Source organism: Humulus lupulus, chromosome 2, assembly GCF_963169125.1.
Source record: "Humulus lupulus chromosome 2, drHumLupu1.1, whole genome shotgun sequence".
NCBI lineage: Eukaryota > Viridiplantae > Streptophyta > Magnoliopsida > Rosales > Cannabaceae > Humulus > Humulus lupulus.
Window position 1 is genome coordinate 188,725,925 of NC_084794.1, and position 26,179 is coordinate 188,752,103.

At 40.0% G+C, this 26,179-nt stretch overlaps 1 protein-coding gene across 6 annotated transcripts; it reads right to left on the minus strand.

Moving 5' to 3' along the window:
* Positions 1-279: 279 nt before the first annotated feature.
* On the minus strand, positions 280-5,995 carry LOC133818818 (protein TRIGALACTOSYLDIACYLGLYCEROL 2, chloroplastic). Of its 6 annotated transcripts, none has more exons than XM_062251890.1 (6): positions 5,840-5,995; positions 4,877-5,533; positions 4,421-4,750; positions 2,944-3,059; positions 1,203-1,290; positions 280-1,121 (listed from the first exon to the last, which is right to left on the minus strand). In XM_062251890.1, the coding sequence occupies exons 2-6, from the start codon at positions 5,390-5,392 to the stop codon at positions 1,029-1,031; spliced, it is 1,143 nt and encodes a 380-aa protein (XP_062107874.1). In that variant the 5' UTR covers positions 5,393-5,533; positions 5,840-5,995; the 3' UTR covers positions 280-1,028. The 6 variants fall into 6 exon arrangements, 5 of the variants coding, with proteins under 5 accessions (XP_062107874.1, XP_062107873.1, XP_062107870.1 ...); XM_062251889.1 differs by having other exon boundaries at positions 1,203-1,293; XM_062251886.1 differs by having other exon boundaries at positions 1,203-1,308.
* Positions 5,996-26,179: the final 20,184 nt, after the last annotated feature.

The window sequence follows — 26,179 nt, forward strand, 5'->3', positions numbered from 1 at the left end:
AAAAAATCTTAAAGTTGAAAATAGTTTTGATGCCTAGGTTGGAGATGGCCTTGTGGAGTTCTCCCGACCAAATTTGTGATGCTAAAAATTCTACTCATTTTTATGGTTTCCACATCCAACCGTAAGAAATTTGTGAAAAAGCATATTAATTTCAACAAATAAAACTGGTTTCTAGTGGTAAACCTGTAAAAATGAACCTACCAAACTTTACTCCTATGACTTAGACATTAAAAGATAACACATGCTACAGATTATGCCAAATAATAGCTAATGATAGTATTGATGGGCAAACTTTAATTAAAATTAAAGATTTTTGCACATTCATTGAGAATGTTCTACAGTGGGACCCTATTTAAGTAGTATAAGTTCTAAAATAAAATGAGGAATAAGTCGGGCATGCAGAGCAGACGTTTGAAAAATAGGTTAGATCCCAGAAACAAATCCTGCCAAATTACAAGTCCAGCCTAAGAAACAGACCATGAAGTATTAAGCTGAAGCAGGGAGATTAACTAGTATCACCCTCCTTTTACAAGGCAAAGCATAACAAAGCTCAAGGAAAACATGTAAATAGGACAAGAAACCTACAAAAAAAAAAAAACGAATAGATGTAGCTTGTCTTAGAAAACACTGCAGAAAAAGACATTTAGAAAGAAACGGGAATACACAGCATGGGAAAGAGACCCCAAGATAAGTGCTCAGAAAGCATACTTGTAACTTGGAAAATGGTTTTGGGAACAACAGGGCATCTGGCATAAAGGGATATAAGCAACTATGTGTTTAAATGGGTTAACAAAACATCTAGGAAAGTAAACTTGAGTAACCAGATAGATTAATAAAAAATGTCCGCTGTACTCGAAGATTTTCTGTGCAAGTGCAATGAAAGGGAAAGGGCTTAAAATTGAAGGAGCCACAATTAGTTTGATGACGCTTCACTTTATCTCTACTATATTATTGGCACCTGGAAGCAGTTTCAAATTTGACAACCAATGATGCTTCTTAAGCTATCGATTAGTTTCTTCCAGAATACTTCATAATAATCTGCTGAGGGATTTGATAAGTAATTTCAAATTTTGTCTTGTAGCCTCATCACCGGTGAAACCAAGGATATCCGAGCTTATACTCTGCAAAGAGAGAATGAATCAATATGCCACATAGGCACTTACTAAAAAACAAATGTATGTAACTTGTTGCTAGGATCTTACCTCAATGTTCTTCAAGGTAAAAACCAAAGATAATACTGATTTCTGAATCTTTTCTGTATTCTCGGGAGTCAAAATGGATGAATGGACTCTTCTGCACAGAACAACACTGTATCACACACACAGACAGAGAGGCTGGAGTAAACTAACAAAATTACAAATTGGTGAATCTAATTTTTAAGGTTATTCATATCAAAGAGGAAAAAACACAAACACAATGAAAAGACAGGAAACAGTATTATTCTTTCTCTCATTCCCCTGATCAGTGGCGGAACTACTACTTAAGGTCACGTGGGCAAGTAAAGGAGGATAGTTCATCTATATGACTCATTGTCATCAAACACTATTTGACAATCTAACTTACACATTATAAATTATTTTTTTCCCCAAATTTTTCGGGAAGTCGTGGCCCCCTCTAAGCCCCTAGTAGGGCCACCGCTGCCTCTAATAACACAAAATCTTCAACATGATTCTTTTCAATGTATTTTGAGTTTATGACATCATTACGAAACACGCGAAGAAGACACGGAAGAAAAAAATTAAGAGGTATAACACAAATAAGTCTTAGTGATGACATGCATTTTTTTTTTTTGAAACTAGGCGCCCCGCCTAAACTACAATATTTGGGGACCAGGATACTGTAGCAATTGCTATGTAGGTACCCAAGTGAGACTCCAGGTGATGATATACATTTTGAAATATATTGGAGTCAAATCATCATCGAAACAAAACCTATGTTCAGAATAATACTAGCTTAAGTCATCATAAAAGTATTTGGATTACAACACTCGATCTCAATCACTGTATGTATCTATTAAAGCAATGATTTAATATACCATGATTGCAATAGTCAAATTAAATCCTGACCCACCGTTTTAAAAGGTAGTTATCAGTGCAATAGGCAAGGTCACCTCCGAACAAATTAAAGACCCTCGTATAATACAGTTCTTAAACTAGGCATTTCAGGTTCATAACATCATTATCTCAGCACTTTACTAGTGCTGTTTACATTTTTCCCAAACGTCCAATCAAACAGAACCTTATTTTTTATGTCTATTGAGTAATGTATACCTCATTCATGATTCATCTTACAATAATAGAAAGCTATGTAGTAGTATCTCAAGAGAGTAGCAGAGCCCATCAAGCTCACCCTGGAGTCAATGGAAGCATGTACTGGTTTGTGGGAGTGATGTGTAATTAGAAAGCTAGATGTAGATTGAGCTGAGTAATGATGGTAGTCTTGACCAGAATAATTTAATAATGCAAAAAAAGGTTGAAACAGGGTGTGACAGAGGAAAGCTGAAAGTAATGCATCTTGGATTTGATTCCACTAAATCAACAAGTAAAATATCCAACAAAAAAAAATGGAGAAAGAAAGAATAGCTAGCGTCATTTCACACAAAAACAATGGTTATCAGTTGTTCATCAGAAAATATACAAGTAGCTGAGCAATCTTGAAATAAACTTCAACCCAAGATCTTTAGTTACATAGAAAATGAATCCAAAAGAAGGAGATACAAATGAAAGCACAGTAAATTGTAATTTGATTTCCATCAAGATCTATGGAAAGAATATATAATCTAGTACCAAAACCATGAAAACAATATAAGTTTCTATGAGATCTGCACTAAATTAGACCTCACTGATTAGGGGATATTCTATTCTAATAGGAAAATATAAAATATTGAAGTGAAGACTTATAATCAAGGTACCAAAAAATATAGCTTAGATTTGGATAGTTCACCTCAGGTCATTAGAGGCTTCAGTAAGGCTTTTGGTTAAACTTTCAACTTCTTTAACGAGACCGCTATCTCGCACCTCAGCTAGTAAAGGTTGAATATCTTCAGCCATGGCTTGGATCTGAAACATCACTACATCAAAGCCAAATATACGTACATGAGAACATGCACACATGATAAAACAGAAATGCCTAAAAGAAGTCCTCTGTCACCAACTATAACCGACTTGATTAAATGTTCATCTTGATAAATAGCAGTTACTACTTCCACTTCGCCATTTCCTCAAACAATAAAATATAATGAGGTAATCAATCACTTCTACTCAAATACAAACACATTAAAATATGTCAAAATATTCATCTTGATTAATAGCAGAACGATACACTTGGCTATTTCCTCAAACAATAAATTTTAATGAGGCAGTCACTCACTTCTACAGACACACACACACACAGGTAGGCAAGCATGTTTGCACATACAATATGTATTTATTTATTTAATGTTAAAAGTTTGTATAGTAAATCGAGCAAAAGGAAGTACTTTAAGTGTGCTAGTGTATTTAAACTACTAAAATCGGGAGGGACATTCAAAGTGCAGTAATATTCCTAAAGCCTATCAAGGAAAAAGAAAAGGGGTAAGCTTTTCAAAATTTGTCTCGACTTGTGAAATTAATTGAATAAAAGGAAATGCTTCCTTTTTCATTTTCTATTAATATTATTCTGAACTAATTATGAAATGTTCATTAACAAGTTCCAATTAAGAAGTATTTGTTTCAATGCAGGCTCCATGCCACAGACAAACTAACCAATGTTTAAAATACCGCTTTTACGCCTCAAGGCGTTTTGTTTTTTTGTGAGGCGAGGCATACGCCTTAAGGCGCATTGAGGCGTAAGCCTCATATATTTAATTAAAAAAATATTTTTACAACACCTAAAGATATAAAGTAAGATGAATGTGTCTTATAAAACTCAAACATAGAATAAGAAATGTCCTAAAACCCAAACATAACATAAAATGTATCATAAAACTCAAACATACCATAAAATGTATCATAAAACTCAAACATAAATACCTCATAAATTATCTAAATTTCTAAAATAAAGTTAACTGTTGTTTCTAGAACTAGAATCCTAGATTCTACTATCCTAGAACAAACCTTTGATCAGTTTTTTTGGGCCTATTTAGATGAGTTGTGTTTTAATTTGATTTTGGGGCTTTTGCCTCAGCCGTCCCAACTCAGTGCCTCACTACAGTGAGGCGTACGCCTCACCTCTGCTAAGCAAGGCACACGGCTTGGTGCGTTTTTTTTCCACCTCAAACTGAGGCGCGCCTCAAAACTGCCTTTTTAAACATTGAGACTAGCCGATGACTGTATCTATTAAGCAAGGTTAAAAGTATTTCCCTGTTCAAAGGACATGCACAACCAAGAAGAAACAGGCAAATATCAATTATACAGAATAACATCAGAAGGGCACATCACACCTCTGTAAGCAGAGGCCTTGCTTCTTCAATAACAGAAGAAACTCGTTGAGCCAGTGAATAAGTGTTGGCAATGCCAATTTCCTCCACATCACGTCCAAGGCGCGTAAAAATACCCACCAAAGCATCCAAACTTACTCCTTGTTGTCCCTTCACCTTTTGCCTATCACACACAATTAGACCTTCTTTGACACAGTCTGGATCAAGCGGTCCAACTAACGCATTTGGAATTGGATCTCGAGGTGTTATGTCAATTATTGTCTCCATAAGTAGACCTGACTGGTTTACCTCGATCAGTGAATTTCGAGGTATGACTATCTTATCATCTTCAACCTACAAAAAGCAATGGAGATCGTAGTTTTAGTACTTTATTTTCAAGTTAGAAAAACCAAAAAATAAACAATATGTCAATATCAGACTTTAATTAATAGAAATAAAAAGAATAAAAAAAAAACACACCTCAACAACCGCCTCGATACTTTTCAAAGAAGGATTGACTCGAACAACATTACCAACAGTCACCCCTCTAATCCTTACTGGTGTTCCATTTGATATACCACAAGCTTGAGTAAATTCAAACACAGCCAAGTACTTCCTGAATCTAGACCGCAATTGAAAACCCCGCAGCCAAGCTATACTGAGAGCAAGAATAACAGCACCAGAAACCAAAAACAACCCCACCCCACCTTCCCAAATGCTCCTATGACCAAAACCGAAATCACTTAGTGGCCGTAAAGTCCGCTTCCAAATAGCCTGCGGAACATTCAAAACGGCTGCAAGCGGATTCTTTTTCTCGGAAGATGGTGCTTGGCCATGTCCAGTATCAGAGGAAGTAGCAAAAACCTGAGTAATTTTTCTTTTCGATCTAAACGGAAGGTAAGGCAAATAGTTTGGAGAACGATGTGAGACAGTACTCAACGACGAAAATAATACTGTAGGGCATGTAGATACCTGAGCCATTGGATTCCCAACCATTTTTCTAAACTAGCCAAATCAGCAAAAGATTAAAAAATAACGCTTAGGCTGTTGCACAAATTCAAATGGCCTTCCAAACAAGTTTAGCATTAGGCTTGAGCAGCAGTATGAACATCAAGCAATCCAATTCATCATTAAACCCTATATTCCAAAAAAAAAAAAATTATATATATATCATCATCTACAACATGGCAAGAATTTACAATGAAATAGATGAACTTATATATAATAACATGAATAAAAATGAAACGATTATTAAGGGTTTCTAGTTCCACTACCCATCTTCATACTGAAAAGAAGTGTTGAAAGTAAAACTCTTAAACATGAAGAATCAATCCAATGAGTTAGAAAAAGAAAATTAGGTCTTAGGAAGGCAAACCAGCAAGGTTTTGAAGAAAGACGAGAATTTTGTGGTACTAAGTGAGAAATGCAAGGCGAAGAGGTTACCAATTTGGCGATAAAACTGAGACAAAGTCAGCCTTCGACTTAGATGGAATTCATACTGAGCTCTGGAGAGAGAAAATGAAAGAGGGACGAATGAAAGGTAAAGCCAGAGAGAGGTCATGGGCCTCTATAAGTTTGGGCCATTACTTTGCGAGAAGGGATTCCTTTACTTTGCCAGTATAAGAATTTTTTCTTAAGTACATATATTTTTAGTTTAGTTTTTTTTATTCTTAATTGTTTTTTAAAAAAATAAGGATGATTGCGGGGAAATTCATTTCGTAACACTTTAACTTTTTATGTAAAATAATTGGCGCCAAAATTCTCTATTCTAAAGAATTTGTTGCAGCTTCACTCTTTAATGTTAATTGAGTTTTTGAACTTAAAAATTTAAGTGAAATAGAGTATTTGTGTTGTTATTGTATGGTTTTAGTTATTTCATCTTTTAATTTTGTTTATGTATGTTATTTTAATTAATGATAAATCTTGTGGGAAAATAATGAAATTATAATCTAAAAATGTGATATCTATTTTTAAAGGCAAAACAAAAAGATGCTTGGAAAATTTAATGAAAAATGTGCAAAGAAATTATCTTAGAGCTGAATTCTGGCACTTTGCTTTAGCATCAGTCAACTTTGCTACAGCAAAGTGTGTGCAGCCAGCAACATAAAGTTTGCATACTTGGCAAGTGATTAAATGAGGTGGAGTGACTTGACTAGTGGGAGGATGAGGTGGAAAGGAGCTGACATTGTTTTAGAGGAAAGAGTGGTCCCCACGTGTAGAAGAAAAAAAAAAGGGTTTATACTCATTTTTGGAGCCCTAGAGAGAGAGACAACTTTATCTTCTTCAACCTTGGAGAAGCCACCATTTTTGGAGAGAACTTCCATTGTAGAGAGAAAAACACCCAAAAAAATAAAGAAAAAGAAAAAGAAAAAATATTTCGTTTGAGTGTTAGTTTTAGGTTTTGGTATTTTCTTTAGCAATTTTATTTAGAGATTTAGCAAAAATCAAGAGGAAGAAGAAGAGGATTTTGGGGGGAAAAGCTTGGAGTCTTGCGACAAACGTTTTTCTTTTTATCTTTCTCTAATTTAGAATTTTGTATTTTTACACATCTATTAATGAGTTCATTTCTATTTTGCTAGTATTATTTTCTTGACTTGAAATTGTGATTTTATATTTTGTTGCATGTATGTTTTGGTGGATGAGTTTTGTTCATTCAAGTGTGTATATTGTCTAATGCTTACTTTTGTTTGATCTCAATTGTGGGTTGTCGAATTAATATTAATTCTGGAAAGGTTAATGGTAATGGACACAAACTTGAATGATAGAAGTTCTTAATTTCTTAGATTTAGATTTGTGATTGTATAAAGATATATTATCACATTGCATGACTTAGAGGAATTGTACTTATATTGGTGTTCTTGAAATTAATTGGGCATATGAATATATTAATTAATTAAAAAACCAAACCATAAATACTTTGGAAAAATGATTATGACATTTAAATTCTTAGTCAACTCTGCCCAGTTGCTATAGCATTCATCTGCAACATTGTTACCATAATTGCATTTTTATGACAATTTAAAAATTCTAGCTTGTTTCTTCTCTTAGTTTTTGTTTGTTAGTTTTGTTTACGTTTCATTAATTTAGTTTTATCTCATTGTTTTATTTTCATTGAAACCAATTTGTGAGTAATTAGTTTTGAGAATTAATTTCCAATTTACAATCCCTGTGGAGACGATACTTAACTTATCACTTTATTACTTGTGTTGACGACTGTGTACACTTGCACACACTATTAAATTCGCACAAAGTTTTTAGTGCCGTTGCCAGAGATTGAATTTAGTGAAATTTTTGTTTGTTAAAATCAATTGCTTGTCAATTTGGTTTCTTATTTTTCATTTGTTTATTTTTATTTTTCCTAGTTCCTTTTTACCCCTTATTTTTCATTTGGTTTCTTTTTTTTTTTTTACTTTTTACGTTCTTAATTGTTTTTTAAAAAAAATAGGGATAATTGCGGCAAAATTCATTTCGTAACACTTAACTTTCTATGTAAAATAATTGGCAGTAAAACTCTCTAACCTTAAGAATTTGTTGCAGCCTCACTCCTTATTGTTAAGTCAAGCGTTAAGTTAGACTAAAATCATAATAAGAGACATGTGGCATCATCATATTGGTCAAAAAATAGTTTAACTTAATAATTATTATAAAAATAAATGAAAATATATTTAAAAATATTAAATAATTTAAAAATGAACTAATTTTTTTAAAAAAATTAAATAAAAAATCATATTTTTTTAATGTAGGATCTGAAATTTTGGAAATAAAAATTAAACCAAATTTTATAAATAATTTTTAAAATAGAATAAACTTAAATTAATTTAAAAGTAATTAAAAATAACACATTTTTTTATTGTTTTTGAATTTTTAAGATTATTTATAAATATTTTAATTAATTTTTGTCATTTTAAAAATTATATATAGAGTTTTATTCCTAAAATTCCAGATGTCACATTAAAAAAATCTGGTTTTTTGTTTAATTTTTAATAATTTTTTAGTTTTTATTTTCTATTATTTAATATTTTTAAATATATTTTTATAAAAAATATTAAATTAAATTATTTTTGGACCAATATGATATTGCCACGTGTCTCTTATTATGATTTTAGTCAAACTTAACGTTTGACTTAACAGTAAGGAGTGAGGCTACAACAAATTCTTAATGGGAGGAAGTTTTACCGCCAAATATTTTACAGAAGGAATTAAGTGTTACAAAATAAATTACTTAGGGAGTTTTGCTGCAATTATCCCAAAAAAATAAGTATTTAAGTTTTCAAAAATATGATTTTCAAAATTTTATAATTACGAAAAATACGGTCTTAGGAAAAATAATTAAAAAGCAACTTAAAAACAATTCACACCATCAATCCAAAATAAACTTAAATATATATATATATATATCATAGCAACTAAACATCAACAAAATAAACCTATAAACAACTTGAAACAATGCAAAAAAAAAAGACAAAACTGTAAAAATATAAAAATTTCCTTAAAAACGTATAATTAAAAAAATTGACCGTAAAAATGTAATTTTTTAGCGAAATTAAATATTTTCTGTAAAAATCTTATTTCTGGTAAAAAAAAAATGCATTTGACATCCAAAATAACATTTTATTTACACATATATCCATATTTTCCCCTTCCAATTTAAAAAAAAAAATTAAATGTATATTTCTATCTCTTTCTCAATCATCCCATGAGCCACTTTTCCTTTTTTTTTTCCACTCTCTCTTCTCTTTCATTTTTATCCTCAAAATTTTTTTCCGCCCACACCGCTAGTCAATTGGGCTCCAGAGTGGTACAATCGCGATCATTCCTTCAAGGTGATCATTTTTGTATGTGGGAAGCATATATTTTTTCACTATAACTAGAAAAGATTATCGGAATCAAAAGCTATCTTTTAGTTTATTTTATAGTTTGTTAACACAAAAAATAAAGTAAACAGTAAACTTAAACAAAATTCAATATATAAACCAACTTGGTGAGTTACTATAAAGTATTTTGTTATTTTATATTTAAAAGTTATTAAATAGTATTCTAAATAAACTTATTTTATAGAACAATTTGTTAGGTTTCTAAAAAAAACTCATAAAGAAACCAAATGACATTTTAAACATCATAGAATCAGTTACACTACTAATAAGATTAACTATACTAATTTTGCTAATAAACTATATGGTAAATTCTTATAATTTATTGTAACTCATTGGTTTCTTAAATATGTTTGAAGATAACATAAATGTTGCTACACAAAAAAAAAAACATAAATGTATCTTAAACAACAAGACAACACAATATAACCTAAAAATGAAATAATGATTTTAAAAGTGACTAATCAAAATAGTTAACTAAAATATATATGAGGTAACGTTATCTTAAAGTGAAGTTTTTTAGTCCATAAAAAAAAAGTTTTTTTATGAAAAAGTATCTAATTGGTATCTTATCAATATCATAAGCTACCAAAATATAGCTTTTTAAAGCCCAGAAAAACAGAAAATTTCGAGAAGGGAGATTTTCTTTTTTTTCCCAATTCTGGTAGTGATTATTTTGGATTTCAGTATATGGTGCTGAGTGACACTGATATTTGTGTAAATAATTTGGTTGAATGTATTTTTGTAAATATTTTAGATTCTAAGTATAAATGTAAAATACCAAATTTTTAAAAGGGGTCTGGTACAAAATAACCCTTATAGCACTTACAAAAGAATAGGGATAATACCTAATATTTAAAATTTGGCTCAAATTTAGCTAAAAACTATTAAAAACAACCTCCGGTAGAGCTAAATTAATGCTCTATTTTACATATACATCCATTTACATATACATGTATATCTCTCATTTAAATATTTTTTATTCCTTTACATTCATTCTCTTTCTAAATAAATTATTTTTTTATTCTTGATCTCTTTCTTTTATTATTTTAATTAATAAAAATATTTAAATAATATAGAGAAAAAAATATAAAGAAGTTGATGTATGGTGTAATGTAAAAATTAGATGTAAAATAAAAAAAAGTAGTGTTTTGATGAGGTATTTAAAAAAAAATAGAGTAGGGAATCTCTTGAGAGTGATTTTAATGGTGTGTAAAAGTAAGTAAATGTTTATGTTTTCAATTTTGTAGGAAAATAACCCAGCCACATTCTTAATATTATATATTACCAAATATGTCATTTAGTAAATTACATCAATACTATTCTATTCTAAATATTTTAATATCATGGTATATATGTATTAGTTTTGTTTAATGAGTTTTTATTTTAAAGTTATATTGATTTTTTTTTTGTTTTTTGTGGGTTGTTGATATATTATTTTACAACTAGTGTATATATTTTTTTGTGGGATGGTATATCAAAGTTATATGGTTAATATTATATAAAAATTACATATTTTTTTTAATTATTGTTAACACAGTATATGTATTGTTTATGCTATAATATATCAAATTTCGTTATTGTTATTTCATATCAATTGATTTTGTTTTTTTTTTAAATAAAGTATGATATATAAGTTTACTAGCATGATATATTAATTTGATATATTGTAGTACAACAAATACATATATGTGCATATATAATACTATTAAACATATATACCATAAGACAAAAAATCAATATATTATGATAATAAAATTATATTCTATAAAAAAAAATTAACAAAAATAATATTGGTATTTTATTATTAAATATATATATATCATGCTAACAAAACTATATACCATCATGAAAATAAATATATTATACTAACAAAATTATATACTACCATTATATATAATAAGATAGAAACTAAATATTATCTACAAAAAAAAATGATATATCATACCACGAAAAATATATACACTGAGTTTGAAAATAATATACCAACACTTAAAAAATGAAGAAGAAGAAATAATTACTCAAAAAACATATATAACATGCTAACAAAATTATATACCACCATTAAAATGTATATACAATGCTAACAAAATTATATACCACCAATGCAGCTCTGGAACTTTCCTGTAGAGCAATTGATTCTTCTTGTAGAGTGTCGGGTTTTCTTCCCTTCGTACTGGTATAGATCCAGTTTTTTGTCTGCCCAAATCTGGTATTGTGGTGGTAGCTTGAGCCCTTCTTTGTGAGTTCTATCTTTTTTGCATTCAATTTTTTTGTCTACTTGTTCAAAGTTAGGGTTTTCTTTCCTCTTTCTTTTCTTTTATCTCCAATCCTCTCTGTTTTGTTGTTGTTTATTTTTCTTTGTGCAATCTTTGTTGACTAATCTAGAAGTAGGAAATAGGCTAAAGAGTTTGGATTGAGTTGCTATATTTTGCTTAAGATCCTTGGTAAAATGTACTTTTCTCTTCTTTGTATATACTGTTTTTTTGTTTTATTGTATAACTTGCTATGGATTTTGGTTAAAATGAGGATTATCAGTTGGAATGCTCGAGCACTCCTCTAGCTTTCCTTCATGACCAAACAACACTTGTAACGTCCCAAAGTTCCTAATAAGTCTTAGTGCCTTGATTAGGGTGCTGGGAGGGTATTTTTGGATTATTGTGTTAATATGTGATTTAATTGAATATTTATGTGATTATGTGAATTGCATGAGTTATATTCTGATATGAGTGATTATGCAAGTTTAAGTATGTTAAATGTGCGTATAAGGCTCGATTTTATTTAAATTGACATATTTGTAATTTTGACCCGCTGAGGGTATAATTGTGTTTACATTGTATTATGTGATTGAGACCACATTATTATGTAGATATATTTGAGATATTCGGTAGGAGTCGGTCCTTTTGAGCAAGATAACAGTCTAGTCAGAACAAGGATTAATATCCATCTCGAGATGAGCAAAGGGGTATTTTGGTAATTCGGTGAGTTACCGGGACTCATTGGAGTACGAGTCGTATTTTGGGAAAAATAGTGGTATTTGGTATATGATGGAATAAAGACGGAATCATGAATAATACGAGATTAGAGAGTCAAAATGTCGAATTTTCCCTTAGTGGGCTTTGAGAGGAAAGTAATTAAGTGAGGGCATTTTGGTCTTTTGGACCTTTTGATTAACTTAGCCCAGTTGGGTTTATTAACTTAGAAACTACAAGCTCATTTTCTCTCCTCTCTCACGTATTCTCTCTCTCTCTCTCTAAGTCTTTGACTTTTGACGAGTGTTCTTGAATTCTAAAGTTTACAAGCAATCATTGGTGGGAAATTGAGTTGCTTTGGGAGAACTTAGAGGTTGTTAAGCTTAGAGAACAATTGGGAATCGTTCTTGGCAGAGGTAATTCTATGTTTCTTAAGCTTTTGGTTTTAATTTTGGAGTTTCTAAAGTTTTTCTTGAATTTTGAGTTTTAGCTGGGTTTTGTAAGTTTTAATAGTTATTTATTGTGTTTTTATACTGTTGGGACCATTGTAATGGTCTATTATGTGCAAAACTATGTTTCGGGATGGATTTGGGATCAGTTGTGATTTCTGAAATAACTGGATTTTGGGTTCGTAGGGTCACACCGCAGCACAATTCTTGAAGTGCTGCGGCCTACATGAACTTAGTCGAGGCAGAGGTTCCTTGAACCGTCTTAGCGCCGTAGCGCTTGGTAGGTTGTGCCGCGACGCAAGTGCAAGGGATTTTTGGGTCAGGCTCTCTGCCTAGTCAGGCGCCGCAACTCTTTTGTGGGGGCGACACGTCTCAAATGGGGAAAAGTGGGAAAATTGTGTTTGGGTTGTGGGAACCCAAACCTAAAGGCTCAAGAATGGTTCTACTACCCGGTTTAGTAGAATTCAAGGTCTCGGAGGCTAGGACTTGGTGTAGAAGCCATTATTGGTTCATTTCGTGATAGCTATTCCTTGTTATGGTTGTGACTAGATTATACCATTATGCTCGGGAGGAAAGGATCGCACTCAGGGTCGCCATACGCTATCCGCTCAGGACTTGAGGTAAGAAAACTGCACCTGGACTGTGGTTAAGGCTTGAGCCCCAGTTATCGAACATGGTTATAATTGTGCATAGAATGTTTTATTGAACATGTTTGACTACGTTGTGCATATCTATGTTAAGTGATGTATGCTTATCTGTTATATTTGATTGAAAAGCTCGACTTATAAGTCGAGGATGACAATATCATGCTGAACGTAGGCCGATATGGCTAGGCCAATCCAGAAGCGTGTTATACGCTTGTAAGACCCTACGACCGCCTAGAATATAAAGTGCGAGGTACGCTTGACTAGCTTTGAGGCTAGTTAAAAGGAAATAGGGCAAGGGGTCCCAGTGTTGCTTTATGACAGCTTATTTAGGTGAAATGCATGCCTGAGTATGGTTATGACTGCTAAGCATGCTATTTATGATTCTGTAATCTATTGAGTAACTGCGTATGAGCATAGTTATGTTTTCTTGCTAAGCCTTGGCTCAAGGGTGCTATATGGTGCAAGTAAAGGAATGGAAAAGCTAGACCAACCATGAGTTGGAGAGCTTCAGGGGCGGGTGTACATATGCGGCCTGCTCGACCACCACAGTCCAGATTACTTGCTGGAACTAGGTTTGAACCTTGATTTTGCCGCTTAGGTCGACCTTTGGTATTCATTTTGGATCTGTAATAGTTATAAACTCTATAAATGTGGGAATTCTTCCCTCGTGAATTCCATTCAAGTGAATCTTTGCATTACGAGGCACCCTGAAGACTACGAGACACATGCCAGTGGGATGAAGGGGTGAGAGCCTCACTTGGGTACTTACCACATGCACAAAGGAACAAGGGCATCACATGGCATCGGGGGTGTTGGGCTAAGAGAGTCACCCTCGCTATGCGAGGGTCCTCGGCCGTTGACCAACCCGAACGCCATCCTCGCTATGCGAGGGTCTTCGGCAGGCATCCCATGCGCGCCACGTGGCCCTCGCTGTGCACGGGTCCTCGGTTGGCCACTCGTGTGCGCCGCGTTTACGCAAGCATCGCGCCTCACCTCCATGTAACCACAATAGGCCAGCCTCGCTATGCGAGGGTGCGGCCTTGTTGCATCTCGCCTGTCCTGTGCCTTGGTGCATCTCGCGTGGCCCGTGCCTTGCAAGCCTCGCCGTGCGAGGTACCCGTGCTATGTCATGGTGCAGCCCCACTGCGTATCTCGCGTACCTTTGCCTTGCCTCTGTGCGATCGAAGTAGGCCAGCCTCGCTATGCGAGGGTATAGCCTCGCAGCATCGCCCGTGTCCCGAGCCTTGCCCCTGTACGATCGAAGTAGGCCAACCTCGCTATGCAAGGGTGTAGCCTCGCAACATCACCCGTGTCCTTCGCCTCACCTCCATGCGACCACAGTAGGCTAGCCTCGCTACCTCTCATGTGTGCACCTTGTTCCGCCACAAGCCTCCCAGCGCCTTGGCTTCTCATGACACGTATAGTTTGGAGCCTCCATGATATATGCATGAGGAACACTTGGAAATGCCAAATGGGTATGTCAAATGAACATTAGGCGCCAAACATGAATTGATGAGGACGGCTGGGTGCAAGGCACGTGTACTGACATGAGATGTACGGTTGTGAAGAGGATAGAGGCGTGGCTCTGCCATCTACATCTGAGGAGTAGTTGCGGTTCGAACCTGTACGGAGAGTGGAGGCACTACCTGAGCACCCCGACAATATTCCAGAGTCCACAGTACGATGTCCTGCACCACTACTTGGGCATTGTCAGGGTAGACACCACTATGTCCTAAGCCACTACCTTGACCCTGTACCTGCATACGTACACGTCCCCTGGGACCTACTTGTATCAGGAGGCCAATAGAGCCCACCTATAAATAGGTTTCGACCCCTCAGGTTAGGGGGTTGGAAAACTGATTGTATGAGAGACACTTAAGAGATATATGATTTTGATTCCATGAGAGTTCTGGTTTTTCTGTGGATTCAAGTTCTTTCTATCTGGTTCTAAGCTAACCTTAGTATAAAAGTCTTAGTTTTCTAACCTTTAATCGTTGACGAGTTCTTACCATCAACAATTTGGCGCCGTCTGTGGGAAGTTAAGTACCAAGCTACTGTTCTACCATTAATCCCAGCAAGAAGAAACGCCGAGACGTTCAAAGCAACTCAAGGAGCCACAAGAGGTGGAGGTCCCCCTTAATGGAGTTCAGCTGAAGGCCTCCATGAAGAATCCTCCTATACCTAGAGATGTGGAGCCCCTAGAGGACCCTGAGGTTCACGAGGGTGATAGGGAGGTCTCATCACCGGCCATCCCACCCGGTGAGAGTCCTCCAAGGGCAACCACCGCACCAGCAGGGGATGCCGACGAGCTCCCGCTCCCTAAACCACCACAGGTGCCAAACTCCGGCCGGCAGGACCCGGGCCCCTTGATGCGTAGACATGATAAGCATCCCCGGGTCCATTCCATGAGCTCGAGTTCTAAATCTTGGTTCTATGAAGATGAGATACGTGAGCTGCATCGTAAGAACCAAAGGTTGGAGACCACCCTAGAGAATATGCAAGAGGTGTTGAATGGCCTGTTGCAAGGTAAGTCAACTGTGACCCTGCCCAAGAGAAAAGAGAAAGGTCAGGAGGGGGCAGAGACCACCGTTCCGGTAGACAATGGGAGGACTTGACTCTCCACCAGTAATACCCCCAGGGTGAAGCCGCATGAGCGTCCCAGACCATCGAGGCCACCCTAGGGGCCAGGGCAAAGGAACAATGTTGGCTCTCGCAATGACGTTGAGGTCACCTCAAAGAGGACGCCCTCAGATCTACGAGAAGAGCTCAACAAGAGGAGGGAAGATAAGAGGACTACCCCTCCTACTGTCCCCCAGGACGGTAAAGGAAAGGAAGATGTCAACCCGTCCATGTTGAGAGACTCCCTGAAGAAGAGGAGGCAAGACCTCGATACAGAGATGAGGAGCCTACGGAACAAGATTGTCACCGCATCTGGAGGAAAAACCATTGAGGATGAGTTCGACCATGAATCGCCCTTCACCAAAGAGATCCAAGCCATCCGACTCCCAGCCAACTTCAAGGAGCCTCATATGACCCCGTATGAAGGAAGCACAGACCCCAAATACCATCTAGACACATTCAACGACTTGATGAAGTTAAGGGGGATTAGTAACGGGGCTAGATGCCACTGTTTCGCAATCACTTTGAAAGGACCCGCGTACAATGGTTTAAAAGACTTCGGCCGGGATCCATTAGGTCTTGGCAATAGTTTTCAGATGAATTTCTCCAACATCATCATGTCGTGCGTGATTATACGATGCCGGGAACCAGCCTCGCCAATGTAAAACAGGGAGAAAATGAGAGTCTAAAAAGCTTCATCCACAGGTTTAACATGGAGGCAGCCAAAGTAGGGAGCTTGACCCGCAGGGAGTTAAAAATGGTCATCACCGCAGGGGTGCGTCTAGGAAGCAAATTGTGGGATAATATGCTCAAAAGGGAAGTCACTGACCTAGATGACTTCTACGAGAGAGCGCAGAAGTACATTCGTGTAGAGGATGGCTATGTGAACTTAAAGGCGGGAAAGTGTGAGTCCAATGCAAAGCCCCCAGCTAATGAAGGGTCGAATGGAGCAAAGAAGAAGAGGGCGTACGAAGGGTCGAGGGATGATCAACATAAAAAGCCTAAGCGGGGAAGCGACCATAGGAAAACAACTTATACTTTCTATACGAACCTGACAGTTACCAAGGAGCATATCTACCTCACCAACGAAAAGCGAGTTCCCTTCAAGAAGCCCCTACCAATGAGAAAGGACCGGTCCAAGAGGGATCCTAGTAGATACTATCAATACCACAAGGATATTGGTCACACCACAGCAGAGTGTATTCATTTGAAAGAAGAAATTGAGGAGCTCATCCGCAGGGGGCACCTAGGCCGATATGTCAGGAGAGAAAGGTCGAAGTCGGAGGACGAACCAGTGCTATCTCAGATGCAAAGAGGAGCTCCAGAGATTCAGGGAGAAGTGAGAACTATTTTTGGAGGTCCGGGGTTTGGGAGAGACTCTCGGAAAGGATGAGATAGGTATGCTAGAGAAGCCAGGCGAAGTCCACCACCCTGTGTCATGAGTTTGGAACAACGACCCCCGAAAAGCTTTCAGGGAGAAAACGACTCGATCACCTTCACAGAGGAGGATGTGCGGGGGGTGCATTTCCCCCATAACGACCCTATGGTATTGACAGTTCAGTTGGCCAATATGCGGGTGCATCGGGTCCTGGTGGACAATGGCAGCTCAGTGGATATCCTGTATCGCCCCGCCTTGGAAAAGATGGGGTTGGGCATCTGTCACTTGAAGCCCTGCCAATCTTCCTTATATGGATTCACAGGGGACTCGATACAACCCCTAGGGATGATCGAGTTGGCACTCACCAAGGGGGAGCAACCCCGACAGACTACAATCATGGAAAACTTCGTCGTTGTAGATTGTGTTTCAGCTTTCAATGCGGTATTGGGGAGACCATCCCTGAGAGAATGGAAAGCGATAACTTCCATATATCACTTGGTCGTCAAGTTCCCAACTCCCAGAGGAGTAGCTAGTATGAAAGGAGAACAGAGAGAAGCGAGGGAGTGCTACAACACCTCCCTCCGCGCATCCGTGAACCCACGAGAACTGATGGCCATGGTGATACACGAGGCACTACGTGCACCCGCAAGAAGCCCGCAGGAACTAGACCCCAGAATCGTGGAGGAATCAGGGGCAGAACCTGTGGAGGAAATAGAGGAGGTAGAAGTAATGGAGGAACCGTTGGGAAAATTGAAGGTAGGAAAAAGTCTTCAGAGCGACGTGAAGGAGAAGCTGATAAGGTTTTTGAAGGATTATCTAGATGTATTCGCGTGGAGTCACGAAGATATGGTGGGAATAGATCCTAGTGTCATGTGCCACCATTTGAATATCTCCCCTGAGGCAAGGCCCGTTAGGCAGAAAAGACGAACGCTGGACCTAGAGAGGTACACGACCTTGAAGGAGGAGGTTGACAAGCTGAAGGCCAATGGGTTCATCCGCGAGTCATTTTACCCTGTATGGGTATCAAATCCGGTGCTAGTCCCAAAACCGAATGGAAAATGGAGGACTTGCGTTGACTTCTCAAACCTGAATAAGGCTTGTCCTAAGGATAGTTTCCCGCTCCTGAGAATAGATCAACTGGTGGATGCAATGGCTGGGCATGAATTACTTAGCTTCATGGATGCCTACTCCGGGTACAACCAGATTCCTATGAACCTAGGTGACGAAGAGCATACGTCATTTATAACGGATAGAGGACTCTACTGTTACAAGGTGATGCCCTTCGGGTTAAAGAACGCGGGTGCTACCTATCAAAGGTTGGTCAACAAGATTTTTGCTAACCAGATAGGGAGGAACATGGAGGTATATGTTGATGATATGCTGGTGAAGACCAAGAATGTCGCATAGCTCAACAAGGACCTAGATGAGATGTTTGACACACTCAGGAAATATCGAATGAAGCTGAATCCAATCAAGTGCACTTTCGGTGTATCCTCGGGGAAGTTCTTGGGTTTCATGGTCAACTCCAGAGGCATCGAGGCTAATCCTAATAAGATAAAGGCCCTGATAGATATGAGCCCACCCAAGAATAAGAAGGAGGTGCAATACCTAACGGGAAGGGTAGCGGCCCTTAATAGATTTATTTCAAGGTCAATTGACAAGTGCCTCCCCTTCTTCAACATCCTAAAAGGGAGCAAAAAGTTTGCTTGGGATGAAGAGTGTGAAGAGGCATTTATCAAGCTGAAGGAGCACTTGGGGAAGCCACCCCTGTTGGCAAAACCTGAAAAAGGTGAAAAGCTATACTTATACCTGGCAGTGTCCGAACATGCCATAAGCGCGACTTTGGTTAAAGGGGAGAAGAAGCGTCAACAACCCGTGTACTATATCACAAGCGGTTGGTGGACATGGAGAATCGATACCCTGAGATTGAAAAGTTGGCATATGCATTAGTGGTGGCTTCGAGGAAGTTGAGACCTTACTTCCATGCCCATGCAATCAAAGTTCTCACTGATAGTCCTCTGAGACAGGTCTTGCATAAACTTGATACCTCAAGAAGACTGATGAAATGGTCAATCAAGTTGAGTCAATTCGATATCTTTTATACCCCGAGAACTTCCATCAATGGACAAGTGCTTGCAGACTTCATAGTGGAGTTCACTAGTCAACCAAATGAAGGAAGAAGTGAAGAAGAGGGACAATTAGTCGCAGAAGGGGAGCCAAGGAGTTCTGAGGAATGGAGCCTGCACGTGGATGGAGCATCCAATGAAGGAGGATCTGGAGCAAGCATCGTGATGACTGGACTCGAAGGACACAGGATGTACTGCGCGATACGGTTTGGGTTCGAAGCCTTGAACAATGAGGCAGAATACGAAGCGCTTCTAGCAGGACTGCGGTTGGCCCAGGGGCTGAAGGTAATGCATCTACACATCTTTAGTGACTCACAGTTGGTGGTATTCCAGGTGAAAGGGGAGTACTAAGTGAGGGGACCCAAGATGGCTGCATACTTGGAAAGGGTAAGAGGCTATTTGGAGCAATTGGTGGAATATAGCATAGAGAAAATCCCGAGAGAGAGGAATACCCATGCTGATGCCCTCGCGAAGCTGGCTTCCACTAAAGATGGGGATACCCTCGAATCAGTGCTTGTAGAATACTTACCAAGGCCAATCATTGTCAATCCAGACGTTCACATGGTCAGCGTCCCAAAGGAGTCGTGGGCCAGCCCAATTATAGACTACCTGAAGGATGGAGTGGTGCCAACAGACAAGAGGGAGGCTCGGAGGCTAGTTTATAAGGCAGCCCGATACACCTTGGTTGATGGGATCTTATACAAGAAGGGGTTTTCTGTCCCACTCTTGCGATGTGTTGATGAGGAAGAAGCTGTGAAGGTACTATATGAAATACATGAGGGTGAATGTGGCAACCATGCGAGTGGACCATCCACGGCTCGAAAAGCCATGAGGCAAGGGTACTACTGGCCTTCCATGGAGAGAGATGCAAATGATTTCGCAAGGAAATGTGACAAATGCCAAAGGCATGTGAACTACTCCCGAAAACCCCCGAATGAATTGACCAGCATGACCAGCCCTTGGCCCTTTGCTGTCTGGGGAATAGACCTGATTGGCGCCCTTCCTCCAGGAAGAGGTGGTGCGAAGTACGCGGTGGTAGTCGTAGATTACTTCACCAAGTGGGTCGAAGCAGAACCTCTAGTGAAGATAACGGCCAAGCATATCACCACCTTTGTGAATAAATTCATTGTCTGCAGATACAGAGTGCCCTACAAGATTATCTCTGACAACGGCACTCAGTTTGAAGGGGAAACGTTCGAGGAGTACTGTAGGGAAAGAGGCATAAGGAGAAGCTTCTCGACTGTTGTGCATCCATAGGCCAATGGGCTGGTGGAGGCCATTAACAAAGTCCTAAAGAGGAACTTAAAAACAAAGCTAGAGAAGATGAAAGGTGCTTGGTTCGAGGAGTTACCTAATGTGCTTTGGGCCTACAAAACCACTCCACGCACTACCACTGGAGAGACCCCTTTCTCTTTAGCATATGAATGTGAGGTTGTCCTCCTGATTGAGATGAAGGTTAACTGGTACAGGATACAGGCATATGAGGACCAGGTCAACCATGCGGCAATGGCCGAAAGTTTGGACATGCTAGAAGAAAGAAGGGAAAAGGCGCAAATGAGGGTGGCAGTATACCAGCAGCGGGCAGCAAGATATTACAACTCAAGGGTGCGAGAAAGAACGTTCAGAATAGGAGACCTGGTATTAAGAAAAGTACTCCCCAACACGCGAGACTTGGGGGCGGGGGTGATTGGGGCGAACTGGGAAGGGCCCTACCAAGTTGCTCAGTACATACCACCAAACACCTACAAGCTGGCGCGCATGGACGATACCGTCATACCTCGAGCGTGGAATGCGGAACACCTCCAGAAGTACTACCAGTAAGACTTCCACATCCAATGCAAGCAGTAGCTGTGTTGAGTTTGTTGCAGGTTATGTTATCTTAGTAGACGAGAATCAAAGAGGTTACCTAGATAACCTCCCAAGTAGATGTAAGCCTTTTATATATATATATATCTTTGTAATGTGACTACTATGAATGAAAATGTTCACAACTTCACATGTTATTTTTCTTCGTTATGCGAGCATCAACCAAAGTGCCTGCTGAAATAAATCTCACCAAGCACTTGGGGGGTAGGACAAGAGGCACGAGTAAAAAAAAAAAACTCTTATATTCAAAAGGATTAGCTACCCTTATGAATATCAAGGGAAAAGTTTAAAAGGATGACCTCCAACTAAAGGCCGACACCCAAGAGGTGAGGCTGTAAGGAGGGAATCTCTCAATAAGTCTAGAACGGCCATTAAGCCGGCTAGCCAAAAAGGGTCCTACAAGAGACCCTTGAAGAAATAGTACTATGTAAAACGACGAGAAGGACGCTTCTCGCAAAAAGTAACAAGTGCGATCAAAGAATGTAAAAGGACCCCAAGAGCCCAATGGGTTAACGTGTCCTTACAAGTATAATCAAGGTGCACCAGAAAGATTATCGCCATCAGATCAAGGAAGAGATATGTAATCCACAAACAATAATAATAAGAGGGACTTACCAAAGTCCCTTAAGTTTGATGAACACAAAAGATAAAAAGGAGAGAAAGGAGAAATAATGTAAGGGATTACATAGCAATAACATACATAGGCCGAATACAAAGGAACCTACAAATCTCCATCCTGACCCTTCCACTCAGAAATCTTCTCGACGGCATAGTCTCCAAAGGGAGACAAGTCAACGGTGGGGTTGGTCCTCCAGACAGTATGCAACGTGCGCTTGACTATGCGATTCTCAGCATTCACAAGCTCAGCCTTGAGCGCAGTGATCCTTTCGTTTAAAGTTTGGATGGTAGCCTCCAACTGAGTGTTGGTGTGAGAGGTTGACGCAGCCCGGGCTAAGGCGGCATCCCTCTGGGAAACCACCTCGGTCAGTTGACTTGACAAGGCATCCTTTGCCGCCTCGGCCACCGATAGGTTCCCTAGTGCCTCCTCAAGCTCGTGTTGCAACCGTTGGGTCAATGAAGAGTTGGAGTCGATCAGCCAATGACTCAAGATGGAAGCCTAGGTAAGGGCGAGGACATGGAATAGAGCCTCGAGGGTAAGGTGATAAAAAAAATATGTATATATATATCTATCATAAATGAATAAACCGAGTATCTCGGCAAGTACCTGCAAGGAGGCTCGCATATAGGCGTCTTTAAGCTCAGCCTTGGGGACATTGTGCAAGGTCCCCCAATAACCTTTGGGAAAGTTTCCCAGATGATGGCTCATGGCTTCCCCATACTGGCTCGCCAGAGGATGATCTTCGGAAGCAGAAACATAAGTTTAGCTGGGGGAGGCGTGTGTGCTTGCCGAGGCATGCTTTGTCAGGGATGGGGACCGAGAAGGTCCTGATCCATCTGCAGTTGTGCAGGGAGCAGAAGAGTGCGGAGTCATCTCCTTGGGTAAAGAGGCGCCTGAAGGCACCTGCCTAGAATGCCTCCTCGGGGGTAGAGGAGCCCCAGCAAAAGAAGGAATAACGAAATTCCTTTTAGGCATGGAGGGGCGAGAGGCAGAGGCATCAAAGGCAAACTCGTCGCCAAGCATCGACGGTGGCGTCCAAGAGCTAACACCGCCAGTATGACTGTCATCGGCCACGCCCCCAGCCATGCCGGCAGCAGAGTGCAAGCACGAGTAGTTCTCAGATACCACTGTCTCCTCAACGTCCATATGACCGCCTGAAGGGTAGACATAGTCCATATTGGCTACCTCGTTATAATTACCTTCATCGTGGCCGTATAGCCACAGACCCGCAGGTTCAGGTGAGGGGGGCATGGATCCGCAGGTTCGGGGGGCGCAGGGCATGGATCTGCAGGTTCGGGGGGCGTAGGGCACAGATCTGCAGGCTCGAGGGGCGCAGGGCACGAATCCACAGGTTTGGGTGATGCGGGGCGTGGACCCGCTGATTCAGATGAGGTGGGGCGTTGGCTCGCAGGTTCGGAGGAAACGGAGCATAAGGAGACGATCTGATTCGGGGCGAGTAGCCTGTACAAGCGAAGGTTGCTCTCTGTAAAAAGGGCGTTGCTTGTTTATAATCACTCGATAAGGCCAGGATTGTCCTCACTCGGTCACGAGCCTTCGGTTTCAAGTGAGTGCCAGCGACCCCTAAGAGACCTGCCATCAAAAGAAAAGAAATAGTTATAGTTAGAAGTAACGTAGAAGAAAAGCCAAGTAAAGAGAGGAACCTCTCATGTGTAAGATCAAAGTGAGAATAGTCTTACTTAGGGTGTTGAAGCTAGTATGTTGGGTGGACCCGCTAAAAGTGAAGAAATAGTCTGACTTTCACGATCCTCTGTTTGAAATGGAGCCCTCCATGAGGGCATTCCCTTTGTGGGCCACGACTTTCTAGAGCTGGTAGAACCCGGGGGTAGATGCATTCGCCCTAAGGGTATAGAAGTAATGAACCTCACTCATAGAAGGTCCTCTAGAGTGCACCTGATGGTATAACACATATAGGCTGGTCAGTGTCACCCAGGAGTTGGGGGACAATTGAAGAGGCGCTAGTTCAAAGTAGTTAAGCACTTTGACAAAAAAAGGATGAAGCGGAAGAGCCCCACCGGATCGGATTATGGATTTGCTGAAGGCCATGAACCCTTCTGGCGGCTCAGTTACGCGCTCATCACGTTCTGGGATGACGAACTTGAGGTTTAATGGTAACTTATGAGCCTTTAGCATGTTGGACAATTTATTCATGGTGATGCTGGACCTGCCCGTCTCTTCGCAAGAGTCAGAGGTTCTCTTCGGCATCTCAGCTACCTGGGCAGAGATAGGGAGTTTATGAGCCACAGACTTTCCAAGGGTCCTGGAGGACCCCCCACGTGTCCTATATCTACCAACACTCTACTTGAACCTAGGGCATAAGACTGGGGGCAAGGGAGGAAGGGTGGGTGGGATCATGGAAAGGAACTCCAGTTCAACCAATTCGCGTCTACCGCTTTCAAAGGAGGGATCCCAATGACTGGGAGACTCGTCACGATGAAAGAAAAAAGGCTCAGGGGGCAATTTTTCTTCTAGGCAAGCAATTTCAGAAATGCAATCCTGGAGGATTGATTGTAGCTGGGAAATGTATGTCGCATGTTGGGGAGAGAAACCTAAACCCGCGTCCCTGGTGTTGGATTTTAGTTCCCTCTCTAGGTTGCATGCCTTCTGTCTGAGGTAAGACAGTCTCTGGAGGTAGAGCGTCCGCACACCCCCACGGTTAGAGGATCCACATACGTCAGCCTCCGAGTCAGAGGATGACAACGCAATGAATTCTGCATTGGACGGACCTTCGGAACATCGCCTAGACGCCATAGACCAGCTAAGACTCGAGGGCGTATATGCATAAGGGTGACCCTATATCTACAACATGAGTGTGAGGGGTATAAGAAAAGGGCCTATGCACATGTACTGGAAAAGGCCATACGAAAAGAATGACAATCTTTGAAGAATGAGTGCCATGCAACCATTAATTCTACCCTCGCATAGTCAATATAAAAAAAAAAAGAGAAAAAAGAGGAAGGAGGCATACCTGGAGGTATATGTATGAAGTCGAAGGTGTGCAAGGATAGACTTGTGGAGGCGTAGGGTCGGTTGAGCGATAAGCAAGGGCAAGACCGTTGGAGCGAAAGAATGCCAATGCTAGTAAAAAAAAAAAAGAGCAAAAGAATCAGGAAAAATAATAATAATAAAAAAAAGGAGGATGAATAATTGAAATGGAAGGAAAATTACCTCAAGAATGCTTTTGTGGAGGATGGAACATTTGAACTCTTGAAAGTGGTTTGGAGGGAATACCACTAGGCTAGGCAAGTTTTGGTGTGGAGAAATGGCATCAAGCCTTGGGGTATTTATAAGGAAAGTCAAGGCCCCCTAGCCATTGGATTCAAATCCATATGAATGGTGGAGATCAAGAGTATGGGTAGCCTTGGGATCCGCGATTGAGAATGATTGGTTCTTATGTAATCTTAGGGATATTCATGGGTCCCTAAAGAGTTAGATGGTTTTTGTGTTTCTGTGGACACTATAAAGAAACACAACTTCAAAATTCACTTTGTGTTTCTTCAAGCGACATTGGGTAGCGCTCCAAGGTTGAGTCCACCAGAGTTGACCGTACATATCAAGCAAGAGAAAAAGAAAGAGTCTACAAACACACTTAAAAGTGTACTTATAGACTCGGGGGCAATTGTAAATGTGGGAATTCTTCCCTTGTGAATTCCATTCAAGTGAATCTCTGCATTATGAGGCACCCTGAAGACTACGAGACACATGCCAGTGGCATGAAGGGGCGAGAGCCTTACTTGGGTACTTACCACATGAACAAAGGAACAAGGGCATCACATGGCATCAGAGGTGTTGGGCTAAGAGAGTCACCCTTGCTATGCGAGGGTCTTCGGCACGCATCCCATGCGTGCCGCGTGGCCCTCGCTGTGCGCGGGTCCTCGGCTGGCCACTCGCGTGCGCCGCGTTTACACAAGCATCGCGCCTCACCTCCATGTGATCGCAACAGGCTAGCCTCGCTATGTGAGGGTGCGGCCTTGTTGCATCTCTCCTGTCCCATGCCTTGGTGCATCTCGCGTGCCCTGTGCCTTGCAAGCCTCGCCGTGCGAGGTACCCGTGCTATGTCATGGTGTAGCCCCACTGTGTTTCTCGCATCCCCTTGCCTTGCCTCCGTGCGATTGAAGTAGGCCAGCCTCGCTATGCGAGGCACCCTCGCAGCATCGCCCGTGTCCCGAGCCTCGCCCTCGTACGATCGAAGTAAGCTAGCCTCGCTATGCAAGGCAC